Consider the following 16,930-nt stretch of genomic DNA (forward strand, 5'->3'; position numbering starts at 1 on the left):
TTATGTACCAACCAAATGGTGGGAACAATAGTGCATAAAAGACCATCCTATTGGTGTACGAATCACCCAGGCTTATCATACACAAAGAGATTAAAGGGCCAGCTTCCAGCTGCTCGGCTCTTTGTTCACACTAGTACAGCATCCACATTACTCCTGTACCAGTCCATCTGTCAGTCTCCCACTGCCTTCGTCCTCACTTTAATAAGCTTGTTGTTTTATCATTATTTCCGACTGGGAATCCTGCAAAGCCACGAGAGATGAAGAATGGTTGAAATTTGCAGAACAACCTTTAACCTTAGCTTGGAAATGTTTGCTTACTTGGACACACTGCATTTTTCACAACACTAATGGAATAATTAGAAACATTTTAATTCATATTGCTTTCTTTTATGCTGTGGAACCTTCACCCAGCATAACATCACCTCAAACTTTTGTTTACCATAAAGACACATCACAGGTTAAGTTTTTATTTGACATCCAGGAGTTTACAACCAATAAACTTCTAATACACAAGTGACACGTGTCAAATATGAAGCTTTAAGAACCCCTCTGAAACAAACATGTATTTATTATATGTACACAGTGATAGACACACGTTAAAAAACACAACGGTATCACACCTCGAAAAATGAGGTGATCCTCGAATATTCTCACTCCACAACTAAGAGTGAAGTCTGTATAGCCTGTAGGATTTTAATCAATATACCAAAGTAGCATAATAAGCACAGTCTGTAAACTCCTTTCTGAAAGCCTGTCGCTGTGAAACAGACACATCTCACACATTTCCCCATCAGTACTTGTACGAGAAACAGGTGGACTGTATCATGCAAAGCACAATCCATGTGAACCAACAATCGATGTCACTGCTCCTCAACATTTTAAAATGTGGTGAAGAACAAAGATGCATGTCTTTGATAACCATTACTTCCTGTTAATATGCCTGTTAAAAAGCCTTCTTTATGTTTGACAAATTGTCGTGTCACCCTCTGTGGAAAAGAAAACAAAGTTGAAAATAAATTAAAGTTTCAGTTAAAGCTCTCGGCCTACACTGTGGCATAGCAGTCACACTGTTTTGTGTCATCCTCGAGACTGCATAGGACGCTGGAGAGGCACCGCCTGTAGCGTGGACAAAGTGACATCATCATGACAGCAAGCTTAAAGTGCAAGCGAGCGGACTCCTTTCCCACCCAGCGGACAGACATTGAGGCAGTGAGTTTAGCGAGGGGGAGGTGCAGAGTCCGCTGATAAGTCAGCATCAGTCTCTGAAAGTGTGGATGTCATTGTAGAGGTTGACGGAAGTGCTGGAGTGATAGGTGTGTTTACCACAGCTCGTACCGCAGCTGCAGCGCTGAATCCACATTACATTGTAGAGGATGTCTCCACTGGGGCAGTGGAAGCGGAGCTGCACGGTGCGAGAGAGAGACGGGGCGCAGCAGCGGCCGTCAGTGCAAGTCCCACAGGTACGAGGCCGATATCGCTGAGCTGTGGAGCATCCACCAAAGGTGATGCTGACTGGCTCGTGTGGGCGGAAGGTTCGCTGACATTTCTTCCACTTCAGGATGACAGAGACAGAGCCACAGTTAAATAACAAATCTCAGATGTTCCTATCGGTATTCTCCATCCATCTCCATTTGAGTATACACTACCTTCTTAGTTATGGGAAGCTGCAGGTCACAGTGCTGGATCTGGCACAGTCTGGTTTCTCTGACTAGCTGACAGTCTGGGTTGTGATTGGTCACACGACTTGAAATGCCCATCCCACATGTGGCAGAGCACTGGGTCCACTCAGTGGTCTGTGGGAAACACTGGGGCTCATGTAATACCTCAGAGAGGGGGAACGATGCGATCTCTGCGTGAGAGCACAATACAGCAATGAAGTCATGGATCCCAGCAGACATTTAGTTACCTTGTGAGTTACTTCTTGGAGTTCTTGAGGGTTTTGTGAATATTTCACATCAATAAAGTCATCAACTTATTTGAGAGTGCTGCTCTGATGATTTACAGTATTTTCAACTTTACCTCTGAGTGTATCTGCTCCGCTGGCAGCTGGGAGGGGATTCTGTCGCTGGACTGGCAGCAAAGGACTGATGTGGTTTGGGTGGAGCTGGCTCTCTGTTGGCTCACTCAGCTCCTCGCTGATGCTGTTGTCATCATCACACACCCATTCTTCACAACAGCCACCCTCGGGCTGCGCCAGCCGGGGCTTTGAGCATCGCCACCGAGGCAGGGGCACTTGGTAGGGACAGAGGGGCATGCAGCCCACCACACCATTCATGCAGGTGCACTGGTGCTGGCAAACGGGCTGGAAGTCCTCACCATGCTGGTACACTCGCCCATTGAATGCACAGGGTACGCCATGAGCTTCAGCTGACATAGAAAACAGGAAACTGAGCTGTTAGCAGACACTTTTGAACTTCATGGAAGGATACGGCAAAAACTTAATGAGTCTGTTTGCTGCGTTTTTGTGTTTTTACCTCTCACTTTGTATGTTATATAGCTTTTTACGTCTCGCTCACAGGAAACACTGCTGATGAACGACCATTTAGGCTTTTCCATGCTTTCCTTCTGTTGTTTATCTATGTAACATGTGTTGAGGCCATCCTCTAAACACAGATGCTGTCAGCTGCCTCATAGTTCACCATTTTCCATTTTCGTTTCCATGGTAAAGCCACTTTTCTAGCTGAAGACTCAGAGTGTTGCTTTGTGTGTAGCAGCTTCACAACAGGAAAACTGTTAGCGTTATCACGTCTGCAGCTTTGATGCTAACATCAACCAATAATCAAGCAGTGGCTGTGTGTCAATGTGCTGCTGTGTCACTTTTTATGCTTTAGTGCAAATCAAACTGACTTTTTATTTCCCTGAAGGTACATAAAACGGTCAAGATCCATGGAATTAAAAAAAACAAATACTCATAAAATCTGTAAAATCTGCTCAACCTTTTACTTTTCTTCACACCAGGCCAGCTGAGCAGTCAAAGAAAAGGTTTCTTATGGAGGACGAGCTAAAGCAAATCATTTCTGACTGGAGGCCAAAAGAGATGCTGAAGCAATGTATTGCAAAAAAATAATAATAAATAAGCATGTAAACATTATCTAGTAAAGTTAACCTGACTAACCTGTAAGTGAGCCTAATATTGGCCCTTCAGCTAAGACATCCTACTCTAGAGAAATACACCAAGAAATCAAATGGATTTCCTATAAGGGAGATTTCATGCTTTTTGAACAGTTTAATGCTCCCTTGTGATCTGTAATGATCCCACAGTACAGATTCATAGCACCTTTTATTACAAATAAATGTTTGCATTCCTGCTTTTTCATTTATTTATTTTCCAGCTAGACCTTAAGCAGCTCCTCCAGAGCCATTAGAGTCATTACATAAAAGTGTCCAGAGTTCCTTTAAAATGCATCTGCAGGGTGTTTGTGGACAGTTGCCCTGTAATTTCAACAGTGTGCATCTACCCTTGCTGTCTGATTCTTGGTACAGGAGCTGTGTTTTTGTTTGTAGCTTTTGTTCCAACATCAGAATAATTATTCCTTTAATGATTTGAAGCTGTGAGCTTTCAATAAACTCCTTGCTCACCTTGACACAGTCCTCTCTCTGGGTTTCCTCCAGCCCCCAGATGGCAGTGCAGCCCCTTGATGTGATCACAAGGTTCTGTCGTGCTGCAGTCCTCATTAAACTGCCGAGCACAAACTTTGCAGCAGCCACAGTCGTCAGTTACATGACTGACGCCGGGCAGGCACAGTGGAGGCGAAGGGGGACAGGAACATTCAGCTGGGCATGCACTGTCTACCTAAATACCAGGGTCAGAGGTCAGCTCAGACTGATTTTTATTTATTTATTTTTTAAAATGGTAATCAAAATGTTATCTAAAATAACTATATGGAAGATCACAGAAATAAAAAGCATTTAAAGCCACAGAAACTCACCATTTCTGCAGCTCTGCCCAGCATAAACAGGGTGAAGAAGATCCGCTGCAAAGCAACAGGACAAAGCATCCTGATCTCAGCAAATAAAGCAAGCAAACAAAAAATTCCAAAGGACCAAAGTAGGCTTTCACATCCAGATTCCCAAGAGGAAAGAAGTTATTTTTGCAGCTCCAGGATGAAAAGTATCCAGAGGTGAGTTTGGCACCCAGAGGTAAATTTGCCTGTGCCTCTCCAGCAGCGTCTTGGTGTGAGCGTGGCTCAGCTCTACTTCAGTCAGAGGTTTCTCTCTGCACTTATAGACACACATGCCCCTGCCCTGTGACATCATTACCGCGCCTCTCAGCAGAGCGTCCAGAGAGAGGAGGAGGAGGAGGTGTGAAACACTTACAGATGTGTTAACGTCACAGTGTAATTATGGATGAGTCAAGGTGTCATTAAAGGTGTCACCAGGAAAACCCTGGTTTACAAGAGCTACTAAATCCTGGTTAAACTGCTTGTAGTTTTCAGAGTGTGTGTAAAAATCATTAGTTTTCTATGCATGAACACGCTGTAAAGGAAACAGCAGAGGATATACTTAGCACATGAAAAAAAGAAGCCAGCGGTTGGACAGGTGTAATGGAAAACTTAAGGAGGGAATCCCGCTCAGTGAGGCTCAGAATGATTAACTGTGAGAATGGAGAAACTCCCTGTAAACAGCTCTCTTCTACACTGAAAGACAATGTGCTCAGAACATCCTGTGTTCCCTCGTCTCTTTCCTAATGGGCAGCATTCCAGGAAACACAGGCTTATCCTCATGTTCCCATGATTGGCAGGAAAAACTCTGCATTCCCATTGTCACCGTGGTGGCACGTAAAGAGTGTTTTGCTGGAGAGCAGGAAAGTCCTTGCATTAAGTTGGCCTAGGCTGTCAAGAAACATGGGAAACTTAATTTGGCTTTCGATAAGGCTGCTGAAGGTCTCTGGCCTGTTCCTTAAAAGCAGCACTGTGCAAAAGTCCATGATTGTCCCCTTAACTCTTTACATTTTGCACCTCACAGTTTAGTTTGTGAAGCCACTTAACACTGAGCTATGAATCTTTCAAGCCTTACAAAGACACTTAACTCAAGGGATGAACCAGTGTTGTGTCTACTTGTAACAGACTATTTTAAATTGTATATACTTTGGACGGTGGGAGGAAGACTCCGGCTTCCTCCCACCGTCCAAAGACATGCAGTTAGTGGGGATAAGTTAATTGGTTAATCCAAATTGGTGTGAGTGCGGGAGTGAATGTGAGCACGAATGGTTGTCTGTCCCTGTGTGTTGGCCCTGCGACAGACTGGCGACCTGTATACCCCGCCTCTCGCCCTATGACAGCTGGGATAGGCTCCAGCGCCCCCGCGACCCTGAAAAGGATAAGCAGAAGCGAACGGATGGACGGACGGACGGATCTATACTTTGTTACTAGCAGCCTGTGACAAAAGCACGTCTACAAATAACATGACAAGCATAACACAATTCTGAAATAGCATATACATATCTTGGCATGGTGTGCAGTGTGTCCTTACAAAACTTGAGGAAACTGGACACGCGGAGGACAAAAGAAGAAGCAGGTAAAAAGGTAAGCTATAACAAAAACTTTAAATCCTTGGCAGAGCCTCGACTATTGTGATTAGCCTGTTCTATTGATTCCTGTCGTGCATTTACTGCTACACCTTTTTTTGAGAGTGAGAGAAAAACACTCATCCCCTGAACATAAAGAATAATGATGAAGAAGAAAAATGTCTCAGCATTTTATTTTTTCTATTTCTAGGCACCACATTGTAATTCACATGTAATTCACCACACAATAGCATAAATGTGAGCAACGTCAGCCACTTATGTAGGTTGTGTTCTAGGCTCTACAAGAGTTCCCCACAGAACTCTGATTCAGTCCTGAGGCATAGAACATGGATGAATGGGTGAATGAGACATAACACATCTATCACTCCCAGCATGTAAAGCGCCTTGAGCATCATTAGACCCGGTTTACTTGCAATATTTAACATGGAGAAGAAAGGCTGCTGAAACATCCACAAAGACTCCTTTCATTCCTGCAGTGGACTATTTTCACTCCTGCTCTCAGGAAGGAGGTCCAGGTGTCTCAGGACCAGCTTTGACCCTGGTGCCAGACACCTGAACTGTGACCCAGCCTGATCACATCCACATGAAACAGCCATGAACTGTCACTCAGTGCAGCTGCTTGCTGGCAGTTATCACTTTTCCATCTGCTAATACTCCACATGCCTATGAAGTTTATGTCATCTTTGGAGGATGCTTTCATTCTTAAACTAGCACAGTCCACTGCAGCTCCTATATTATATTTATACATGCAAATATATTTTACTGCTTCACTTATCTTGCAATTCTGTTTACCGAAATGACCAAGACATTTCAAGGTGTCAAAGATTTCACATTCAGGCGTGATTTGAAGACTCACCCAAGCCTCCCACAGCCCACCCTGAGAGCTTCATCAAATCTGAGCATGCTGCAGTGAGCCAGCCTGTGGCCTTCAGCTCTCTTCCTAACAGCAGGCATTGCAGCTTCAGACTGAAGCAGTCATGTTACTGTGTGCAACATCAAATCAAACACAGTGTCCCGACTTATGCAAGCAGCCACCCAGACAGCCCGGCCAGCTGGCTTGTAAAACAACTGGGACGCTGAGCAGCAATGGGAAAGAGGAGGGGGGGAAAGCACCTTGCTGGGCAGCAGCAGGGAGGTGAGCAGTAGCCTGGATTCTTGGCATTCCTGGCCCACAAAGCCAGGATGTGTGCACTGGCCACGATGTGCATCGGACACTGATGCAGGAGCAGGAGGAGTTGAGGGTGGAGAGGTTGCCAGTTTGGCAGCCTGCTGCCCTGACTGTGTGCCAACCATTGTTTGTCAGCCAGGCAAACTTTTCCAGACCACATGGAGGTCAGGAGGCATCTGGGATTTGTTTGTTTTCTCAGTTCAATATCTGACACCAACCACCAGCCTAACTTCCTATCAACTCCACCAACAAGTCAGTTTTCCTGCATGAATCAAGCAAGGCAGCACGAATGAATCCATGTCCAGTGTTTCCTTCAGACAGCTGTCATTTTCTATCCTGATATTTTTAGATTCTTTCAATGTGAGACTTCCTGGAAATCTGGCAAACCAAATGGCACAGAAAGAGTGGTGATCACAGTTTCGAAGCAAACAGGAAGTATGTGCAGGATACGTGTGGAGGTGCTGTTGCTTCTGACCACAGCGAAACAAGAAAGACACAACAGGAACCCAGACAGGACCCACAGCAGTGAGTGGATTAGAGAGAATTTATATATATGAAAACTCTGCCCCTCTCACCTGGTGAGGGGTGATATGTATATGGTCTCAGTTTTCTGAGAATTTAATTTTAATTGAGCATTACAGAATATTAACCAAAAAATATTTTTAAAAAGCCCCAAAACCCCCCCACATAAAAGCCTCAGGATGCAGGACTTCAGGTGGTGACCTCTGTCTCACACTTTTTTCAAAGTTTTCACATAACGTCACCATTAAATAGAATACTTGCAATGATTTCTGCAGATGGGTTTTCACTGTCGTTCCCACAGATGTCTTGGTTCGACGTTACCGTTCACATTTTGTGCTACAACATGAAAATGGTCAGAAAAGAGCACACATGAATTTTACATTTTCCCTCAACATGTGGTAGCTGGTAAGTGGCTGAAGGAGACTAGAGACATTGTTTGAGACATTGATGGTCATTAAGTGAAACACAGAAGTTTAGTGGAGGTGACCAATGTGAAATGTCTTTATAACCTAAAGCTAGCATTTTATGTCTGGTGACTGTCTTATCAATATAATCTTCCAGTTCAAAACATATGAAACATATTTTTGTCATTAATCCAAAAGCCTAAGTGAAGTGGTTCCATAGTGTTGTGGTCTACACAACAACATTTGCCCAAAAGGTTCCTGTTTCAAAACTGAGACGAGACACAAATCCCCTGGGGGGTTGCATCAGAAAGAGCAGTCAGTGTAAAAGGGAAAGAAAATCCACACAACCATCTGATGTGGTGAACCATGAGGGAGCAGCTGAAAGAACTTCAGTCCTAAAGCCTGAAGAAAAACCCACTGGCTGTTTTGTTGAGGGGCTAACTTGTGGAATTGGGATCTTCATCCCGATCTCACATTTGTAGCAGTTTATTCTGCCCCTAACTAACTTTCATGAACTGGTGTACGCTTTTATAGTACCAAAGTACTATATAAGTTATATAATATAGTGCCAAAAAACCCCACATTATTATTTTGGGCAATTTATATATAATTTCTTAGTTTTTACCTCCTTAATTTCTTTTTACATTCATTCATTACAGGCTACAGGATTTAGAAGCTGCTGGATCATGATTTAATAGAAGTTAAACTCTTCATCTAACAGCGTTTGATAAAACAGGAAATGACCATTAAAGTAACTGAATAAAGGTTAATGAAAATGTGGGCTACTCCTCCATGTGGTGTCTGCAGGTGTGGCTGTCCTGCAGCTGTATACAAAAGACAGTCATGGTTCAGCTGGCAGCTGCCCAGGAACCAGGACAGAGGGAAGCTGTGGTCTGCACATTCCTCCTCAGCATCTAATAGCAGTGATGACAGCGGGGAGCACAGAGCACTAGCAATAACCTGGCCATTGTGCGTCTGACATGAGCAGGTGTGCTGCAGCTCCTGATGGTCCCACCCCTTCCTCATGGTGCATAGAGAATGCAGCGAGTGGATTTAATCAATTAGTTTTCCTGGGTGCTGTAACTCAACAGCTTCTCTGTGGGCTGTATGTGTAGTCTCTGATGTCTTTAAATTGAGTAACTTACCCTTTTATTAGGTTATATAAACTGGGCAAAAATGAGTGCTTCTCATCGTATCAATGCATAAATAATAAAGAGGATCACCAGGAGCAAATAAGCCCAGAGGGAACTGCTTTTTTTTGTACTGCATTCATGCTATTGACTCATTTAAACCTACTGATCAGGTTCATTATGCAGGGAATAACCTGAACTTCACAATATAAAAACAAATTAATCAATAAAAATAAAATAACAGAACAATGGTTCCTTAACTTTTGTCATATATACAGTACTGTGCAACCACCTAATACTGAACAGAATTTGCAAAAAAGCACGGCATCAACCAGTGTTTAATCTATGCATAACAAGCAGCTTGGCAAGAAAAAGAAACCATCCATCCATCTTCTTCCGCTTTATCCGGGGCCGGGTCGCAGGGGCAGCAGCCTAAGCAGAGAAGCCCAGACCTCCCTCTCCCCAGCCACCTCCTCTAGCTTATCCGGGGGAACACCAAGGCGTTCCCAGGCCAGCCGAGAGATTTAATCTCTCCAGCGTGTCCTGGGTCTGCCCCGGGGCCTCCTCCCGGTGGGACATGCCCAGAACACCTCACCCAGGAGGCATCCTTGTCAGAGGCCCGAACCACCTCAGCTGGCTCCTGAAGAAAAAGAAACCCCTTTTATTTTTAGATAATTTGTTATTAGCAGCCTGTCACAAAAAAACATAGTTTTAGTTTTTTTTATTGTTTTGTCTCAGTTTTAATTGTTGTCTCAAATTGCGTGAGCAAACAGCAAAGGTAGGGGAGTGGCCAGTTGCATTAAGATATTTAATTGGGCAATACAGAGTCAGTAATGACAATGAACAAATGGGCTGCTGTCAGTCCTTGTACGGCCGGTGTACAGCAGCCATTCAGACCGCCATCGGCCCAAAAGTGTGTTGGTCCACCGGCAAAGTGCCCAGGAAATGCCCTGTATCCCAGATTAACAGTCCAATCACTATCTGCAGAGGGTCAGGCAAGTCCTTGGTAGTCAGCTGAACAGTGAGAACAAATCGTGGCTATCAACACCTACGCCCTGCCGTGCCTGTCAGATACCCTGCTGGGATAATAAGCTGGCCACTAACATCAAAACCAGGAAGCTCCTGACCATGCATGGAGTCAGTACCACAGTCCAGGATGAGACAACGAACATCCACGAGTACATCAGGAAGATGTAGAAGATTAGAGGCACTAATCATGGCAGCAAAGGAAAAAACTCTAAGTACAAGTGCCATAGAGGCTGCGGTTTGGGGGCAGGATGCAAGACGCTACCAGGCAGGGCATACATGGAACGCCATAATCAAGTGGCCGGCATAGTATACCGAAACATCTGTGCTGAGTATGGCCTGGAAGTCCTGAGGTCAAAATGGTAGACGTGGTCGAGAACGACCGAGCTCAGATCCTGTGGGACTTCCAGACAAGTAGAGGAAGACGACCACTGTGTGTAGACATAGCGATACTGAATAACAGCGACATCAGGAAGAAGGAACATGAAGAGCTGGAGAAGTACCAAGGACTCAGAGAGGAGCTCGAGAAGATGTGGAGGGTGAACAGTGGTCCTGGTGATAATAGGAGCACTTGGTGCAGTGACCCCACAAGCTAGGTGAGTGGCTCCAGCAGATCCCAGGAACAATATCAGAGATTTCTCTCCAGAAGAGCGCAGTCCTAGGAACAGTAAAAAAATTCCCAGTGAAGGACCCTCAAGCTCCCACGGCTCTGGCAGAGGACCTGAGCTTGAAGGATAAAGACCATCCGCAGGGGTGAGAGGGGACTTTTTATATATATATTTATTCATACATATATATATATATAACCAGAGAGGGAAAGGAAAAAGTTAAATAGACTGGTAGCTCTGTCCTGACCAGTATCCTAGACCACATAGAGTAGGTGGGCTAGAGGAAGATGTTAGCCAAGATAATGTCCATTAGGGACAACACCTCTCACACCCTGCATGACTGTCAAGGCCCTGAGCAGCTCCTTCAGCAGTGACTGTTACAGCAGCACAATACCCACAAAGGATAAACACTGTTAAAAATCCATGAGTATTATTATCGCTCCCACTGCACGTTATGTACACATAACCAAAAAAGAGTCCTACATCGTCATTATTCCATCCACTGTGCAATGTACCAGTACCACTGGCAGCAAAACAGCCCCACAGCATTATGCTGTCACCACCATCCTTGACTGTTGGTGTTCTCACCTTTATTCCTGCAAACATACCTCTTATTATCTTATTAACAGCTCAATCTTTGTCTTGTCTGATCCTTTGGCTTGTCCATGTGGGCAGATGAAAATTTTAGACGAGTCTGAAGGTGCTGATTTTGGAGTAGGGACTACTTTTTTGGTCGGCACCCTCTCAGTCCATGGCACTGTGAGTCTTGGTGGTTCCTGGGTTGTTCACATTAACCAGTTTCCTCTTATCTGACAGTTTGGGTCTTCTTCCAGACCTTGGGAAAATGTTGAAACTGATTTTTTAATAAGTGTGGGAGTATGTCATTTGAGCTTGTATGTATACTTTTGACTATGTGCAAGAAAATCCAAAATACATTTCAAATTTCAAATTATACGCCTTTGACGTGGTATATCAAAGGTGTACGCTGTGCCATAATTCAACCCTGGAAAAAGAACAATTCAAAGAAATAATCAAAAGCCCAAAATTACATGACATTCATGTCCAAGATGAAAACGTATGTAAACTTTGAATCATAACTGCATGTGAAGCTGAGCACTAACTAAAGAAGGAAAAAAGAACTTTTATCAACTGGCTAAGCAGAGAAATAAAGCTGGAAAGGATGTGCAGCAGGTTAGGGTGTTTACAGATGTACTAACAAACATTTCTTGTTGAGACTGAGATGAGAGGCCCTGATCAATGAGCAGCAGAATGACTTCTTGCGAATCAGTAAGAGCTCTTACAGATACAACGTTTGCTTTGTGCGTGTCAACAGATAAGTACAGAGAAGTCAAAAGGAGGTGCGTAATGTCTGTGAATCTAATGACAGGATATGATCAGGTGAATCAGTAGAAGCAAGACATGCCTTCTTGCTTGTGTGTGAATGAGACAGAGACAAGTATAAGAGTGAAGCTACAAACAGTAGAGTGAAATGTGGACACGTTTAAATACTCAGAGTCAACTATCCAAAGCAACAGTGCACAGAGAGGTGAAGAAGAGATCATAGGTAGGTTGGAGTAAATGGAGGCGATTATTAGAAAAACTTTCCTTTACGTTTGGTGTGAACAAACTCTGTAACACACTTCCACTTTTGTTTGTCAGCACTTGGGGAGCCCCAACCGCTTGGGTCTGGAATCCCAGAAACCACTGTGCCATCCCTGCAACAGGTTTCAGGAGATACAGACAAAAAGGACTCTGGAGGAGTCACGATTCATAATGTCATAGGAGGAGAGAAAAAGCCAAGCCAACCAAGTGGCAGCGTGAAAACAGAACTGAAGACACTTTAGCTAAAAATGACTGAGGCCAGAACATCAAAAAATGCCGCCTCTCCCTACAGCAAACCTGAGGTTATTTGACCTGCACACTGCATATTTAGTACGCTAGAATAAACAAACTGGTATTTCAAAGGAACTTTAGTGTGGGAGCTGGCAAAGTAGCCGACTGACAGACAGTGTCCTGTTAGTGGGCAGGGGAAAGGTGGCACCACCACACAGCACTGCCTGTGATTCAGAGGGGGAAATGTTATCGCAGTAAAGCTGTAAACACAAAATGTTCCAGAGCTCCCCTACGGGAATTGGGGCACTAACACATAAAGCTCATTGTGCCCGAGGAAGCTGGAAAACCATGTACACTAAAAAAAATCAAGTCATTTTTAATGAAATGACAGCACATAAGGTATTGTACATGTGAAAAAACACAGGCCTGGCTGTATTTTGTTTCCTTTGGTGAACTAGCAACATTACTTGTTTACTTAGTAGCTAGCAGCACGCACTAATACCCAGTGACAAATACTCAGTGTTACTGGGAACTAAAATTAGGCATAGGTGTTTGTGCTGATATTCAACTGAACTGAGGTCATTTATTCAAAGGGCTCTTTGAAAGTCTTCAAGGTTTAGGGTGTGAAAATTTGGGACCAACCTGAATGGACAGCATGCGTTTGAAATCTGGGTTTCTGTAGCTTTAAAATACAATTTATACAATCAAATCAAGCCAAGGAAACTCATTTGTAAACAAAACAATGTTAGTATTAAAGCTATTCTTGCTTCTGCTGTTGTTGGTCCTTAAACCAGCCGTGGAGAAGAGCAAAGCTATGACACACACTGAGGAGAAACTGAGCTTTAAAAACAATCAAAGTTTTCACTGCAGCCGCTTCCTGTGTTTTTACCTTTTTTTTTTTGTCTTTGACGTTCTTTCACATTTCTCCCACTTCCAGTGTCTCCCAAACACCACCATCACTCCCTTCCCCATATGCTGTGGCTGTGTACTGCCAGCAGGGGCCCATGTGCCACAAACAACCACTCTGGGACACTCTGGTTCTTTTTTGTTGTTGTCAGCCTGAGCCACAGAGAAGGCCTAAGTCATGATATGAAATGGATTTCTTTATAATGAAATGAAAGCTAATGTTTAAAAACAGTACAAGTGTCCACTAACTGTTTTTCTGACTTGAGCCTTGCAAGTTTGACTTTGAGTTGAGGCCTCCTTGCCTCCTGTTCTGTCCCACATTTGTCATCTGCATTTATGAAGTGAGAAACAAAGGAAATTGTTACCTTTGACAACTTACTTAGCTCAGGTGGTAGAGCGGGTGACCTACTTACCGGAAGGTTGGTGGTTCGATCCCATTCTGCTCTGGTCTGCATGCCAAATATCCTTGGGCAAGATACTAACCCCATGTTGCCCGCCGATGCATCCATCGGAGTGTGAATGCGAGTGAATGTTAGATAGAAGCATGAAAACCCTTAGATAAAGTGCTTGTATGAATGGGTGAATGCACGAGTTGTATAAAGCGCTTTGACTGCTCAGTGAGAGTAGAAAAGCGCTATATAAGAATCAGTCCATTTACCATGATGAAGCAATGTGATGACAAAGTTCAGTGAAACCTCATATTCTGACATTCATATTTATGTTGACACCTGGCATAAACCTACATCTTGTTGCAGTCCACATGGACCATTTCGTACAAAGACCTACTCTGCAGAAGAATGTTTTATGCCGGTTTTTTGCAGTGTTTTATTTTATGATTAAAAGGTCTTAGAGGATGTAATCTTTAAAAAAAAACATTCAAGTCATAGTTTAACTGTACAAACCTCTCAGATTTCAACTTGAACAAGTGCTTCCAGGACTTTTGGGTCAGTGCTGCACCATAGTGACCCGTACTATATTAGATAGTTTATATTTGGTTGGTTTTCCTGTTGTACCTGATGTGGCTGGATGACAGGAAATGACTTTACAATAACAAGTATGTCCTTTAACAAGTATCCTTGGCATACATGAGAAGTTTATGAGGAGTTGAGACAGAATTCATTTCCAGCCTTCCTGCATGGAGGCCAGGGTAATCAGGAAAATACGTGATCAACAAGCACTCTCTACACACGACACTGAAGACTAAACCCAGCAGTTGTGTTTGTATTAGCACTTTGATCTTATTCCCACTCTCACTGTGCAGTTCCTGCGAGTTGTCCAACTGAATCGCACGTAAAAGACAGTCCTAGGGAGGGTCAGAGACCTCTTTGTGTGTGTCAGCCTCTGATTTCTGGGTCAATATAGACTTCAAATGAGGCACTCTTAAGTTTTTTTTTTGATAAATATGGTTTTATGCTTTTGATAACATAACAGGATATTAGTGGTGTAGTGCTGTTTTGTTAGCTAAGTTTACTGTGGCTTCCCAACTTGTGCAGATTTGGGTTCTTTCCCATATTGACAAATTCCCAGGTGCAATGTTTTGGTTGGCTTTATGTTTTTTTCACAACCTCACCAGTTGCAGTCCGGAGATGGGTCATTTCTTTCCACCTACAAGTTTGGCTTACTGTTTTCCATGTACATGTTGCCTGGAAGGAGGCGCTGCTCTAAAGACAGTGTCAGTGCAGCATAAGTAAAAAAGATCGCCCAAAAAGACTGTAAAATGAGTGAATGTAACCCTGATCTTTAAGATATGCAATGATTCATCACTACAAGTCCAATAGTAACACTGTGAGAAATCATGAAGTCGTTTTTGACCAGAATATATCATTCAAAGTGCAAATTAAACAAATATGTTTAATATTTGTGCATATATGCATTTGTGCAACATCTCTAAAATTAGAAACATTCTGTCTCAGAGTGATGCTGAAAAACTAGTTCATGCATTTCTTACTTCTAGGCTGCACGACTGTAATTCACTATTATTGAGATGTCCTAACAACTCTCTAAAAATCCTTCAGTTGATCCAAACTGCTGCAGCAAGAGTCCTGACAGGGGCTAGAAAGAGATGGAAGATTTCTTCCATATTGTCTTCTCTTCATTGGCTACCTGTTAAATCCAGAATCGAATATGAAATCCTGCTCCTCTTGAATAATCAGGCCCCATCTTCTCTTAAAGACCACATAGGATCGTATCCCTCCAATAGAGCCGTTCAGGCTCATCTTCTGTGCAACCAGCTCCCAGTTTGGATTCGCGAGACAGACACCTCCTCCACCAAGTTAGCGCTCCACCTGAACTGTGGACAACCTTATTCCAAAGTGGGTTAAATTCATTTTTCGCCATGAACACCCAGAACACCCCATAATGACAAAGTGAAAGAAATTTGCTTCAAATTCATCAAAATCCATCAAAAAATTAAAAAAAAAAAATACATGTACATAAGTATTCACAGCCTTTACACAATAATATGTTGAAGCATCTTTGGCAGCAATTACAGTCTTACGTCTTTTTGAGGATGACACTACAAGCACAGCTTGGTGTATTTTTACTCCCATTCCTCTTAACAAGAACTTGAAGCTCCGTCAGATTGGATGGGAGCGTCACAGCCACGTGCTTCGCCCCAATCCAAGGTCCTGAGGAGGTTATCGTCAAAGATGTCTTTGATCATTGCTGCATTCATCATTCCTGTACTTCAAATAAAATCCACTTTCAATGTATGAGAATAAAATAAAGCAGGATACTTTCTCCTTGCTTCCTGCAGTAAAGCCACTTGGCTAATGGCAGTGCTGGTAGCAGCTTCTAAGAAATATTCTCCAAAAAATCCCAATGAGCCACTCATCATCAGCCCACCCTGACACATTAACCACAGTGATGGATGGAAACACATCATCTGGTAACACATATACTGCTAAAATTAGCCATCAGCCTGCATGAAACAGTAACACATTATTTCAAAGTGCTGCAGCGGGTTGAGAGATGTCCCCACCTTCATAAACTGTTGCTGTGGCCCTGCTGGGGAAAAGATTTCACCAGTCCAGCCAAAACGAATACATAACAAGTGCATGTAAACATAAAAGAGGTTGTTGGCAATTTAAATATTTAGACAACACAAGCAATATACAACCGAAAGTGAGCATATTTTCTGCCAAGGTGTGACATGTTGAGGCGACTTCCCTGGATTCATCCGCCAGCGTTTTAACACATTATGGTCTCAACACATGCATTAATTTCAGTTCTGAGTCACAGTTTGGTAAGGATTAAGAACCAAAAGATACTTGTTTAGGTTTCAGATCACGTTTGGGTTTAAATGCCACTTTCTCAAAAGACCCCATCTGGCAGAAAGCCATGAAGGCTAACTTCTCTCCCATATGCAGTTATTTGTTTTTTATGACAACTCTTATAAAGACTACTGAAAATAGTAAAAAACAAAGTTCCCTTTAGCTATAAATACTGCAGTGATGCTTTTTTCCTTCCTTTTTGCAGACAAATGCTGAGGATCAGTAGGAGCTTGGCCTGTTTTAAAGACAGTTACCTGGTGAGTGGCTACGTAAGAAAAATCCAACAAAAAGTGGAAAAAGTCCCCTGATCCTCGCAGGTCTGAGACGATCAGGTGATTTTTGTACCACCATACTATGAAAATTTAGTTACAGGCCCTCTGAGGGCATCAGGGTGGATAAATGTTGGTGCTTTTATTCACTTTATTATCACCATCATCTTTGAGACCCAGATTCATTTTCCAGGGCCAAAAAATACATCTAAGATAAAAACTGCAGCCTTGTCAAGTGTCATATTCTAAAGCTTAAAAAAAATCA

General features: G+C 43.1%; 1 protein-coding gene across 1 annotated transcript; it reads right to left on the bottom strand.

Annotated features, from left to right (window-relative positions):
- Positions 1-453: 453 nt before the first annotated feature.
- Positions 454-4,423, bottom strand: ccn1l2 (cellular communication network factor 1, like 2). The gene is made up of 5 exons (XM_084947317.1): positions 3,930-4,423; positions 3,580-3,793; positions 2,020-2,367; positions 1,647-1,849; positions 454-1,552 (listed from the first exon to the last, which is right to left on the bottom strand). The coding sequence occupies exons 1-5, from the start codon at positions 3,996-3,998 to the stop codon at positions 1,256-1,258; spliced, it is 1,131 nt and encodes a 376-aa protein (XP_084803443.1). The 5' UTR covers positions 3,999-4,423; the 3' UTR covers positions 454-1,255.
- Positions 4,424-16,930: the final 12,507 nt, after the last annotated feature.

The sequence above is a fragment of the Perissodus microlepis genome, chromosome 12, assembly GCF_051167445.1.
Source record: "Perissodus microlepis isolate ML-2025 ecotype Zambia chromosome 12, ASM5116744v1, whole genome shotgun sequence".
Taxonomy (NCBI): domain Eukaryota; kingdom Metazoa; phylum Chordata; class Actinopteri; order Cichliformes; family Cichlidae; genus Perissodus; species Perissodus microlepis.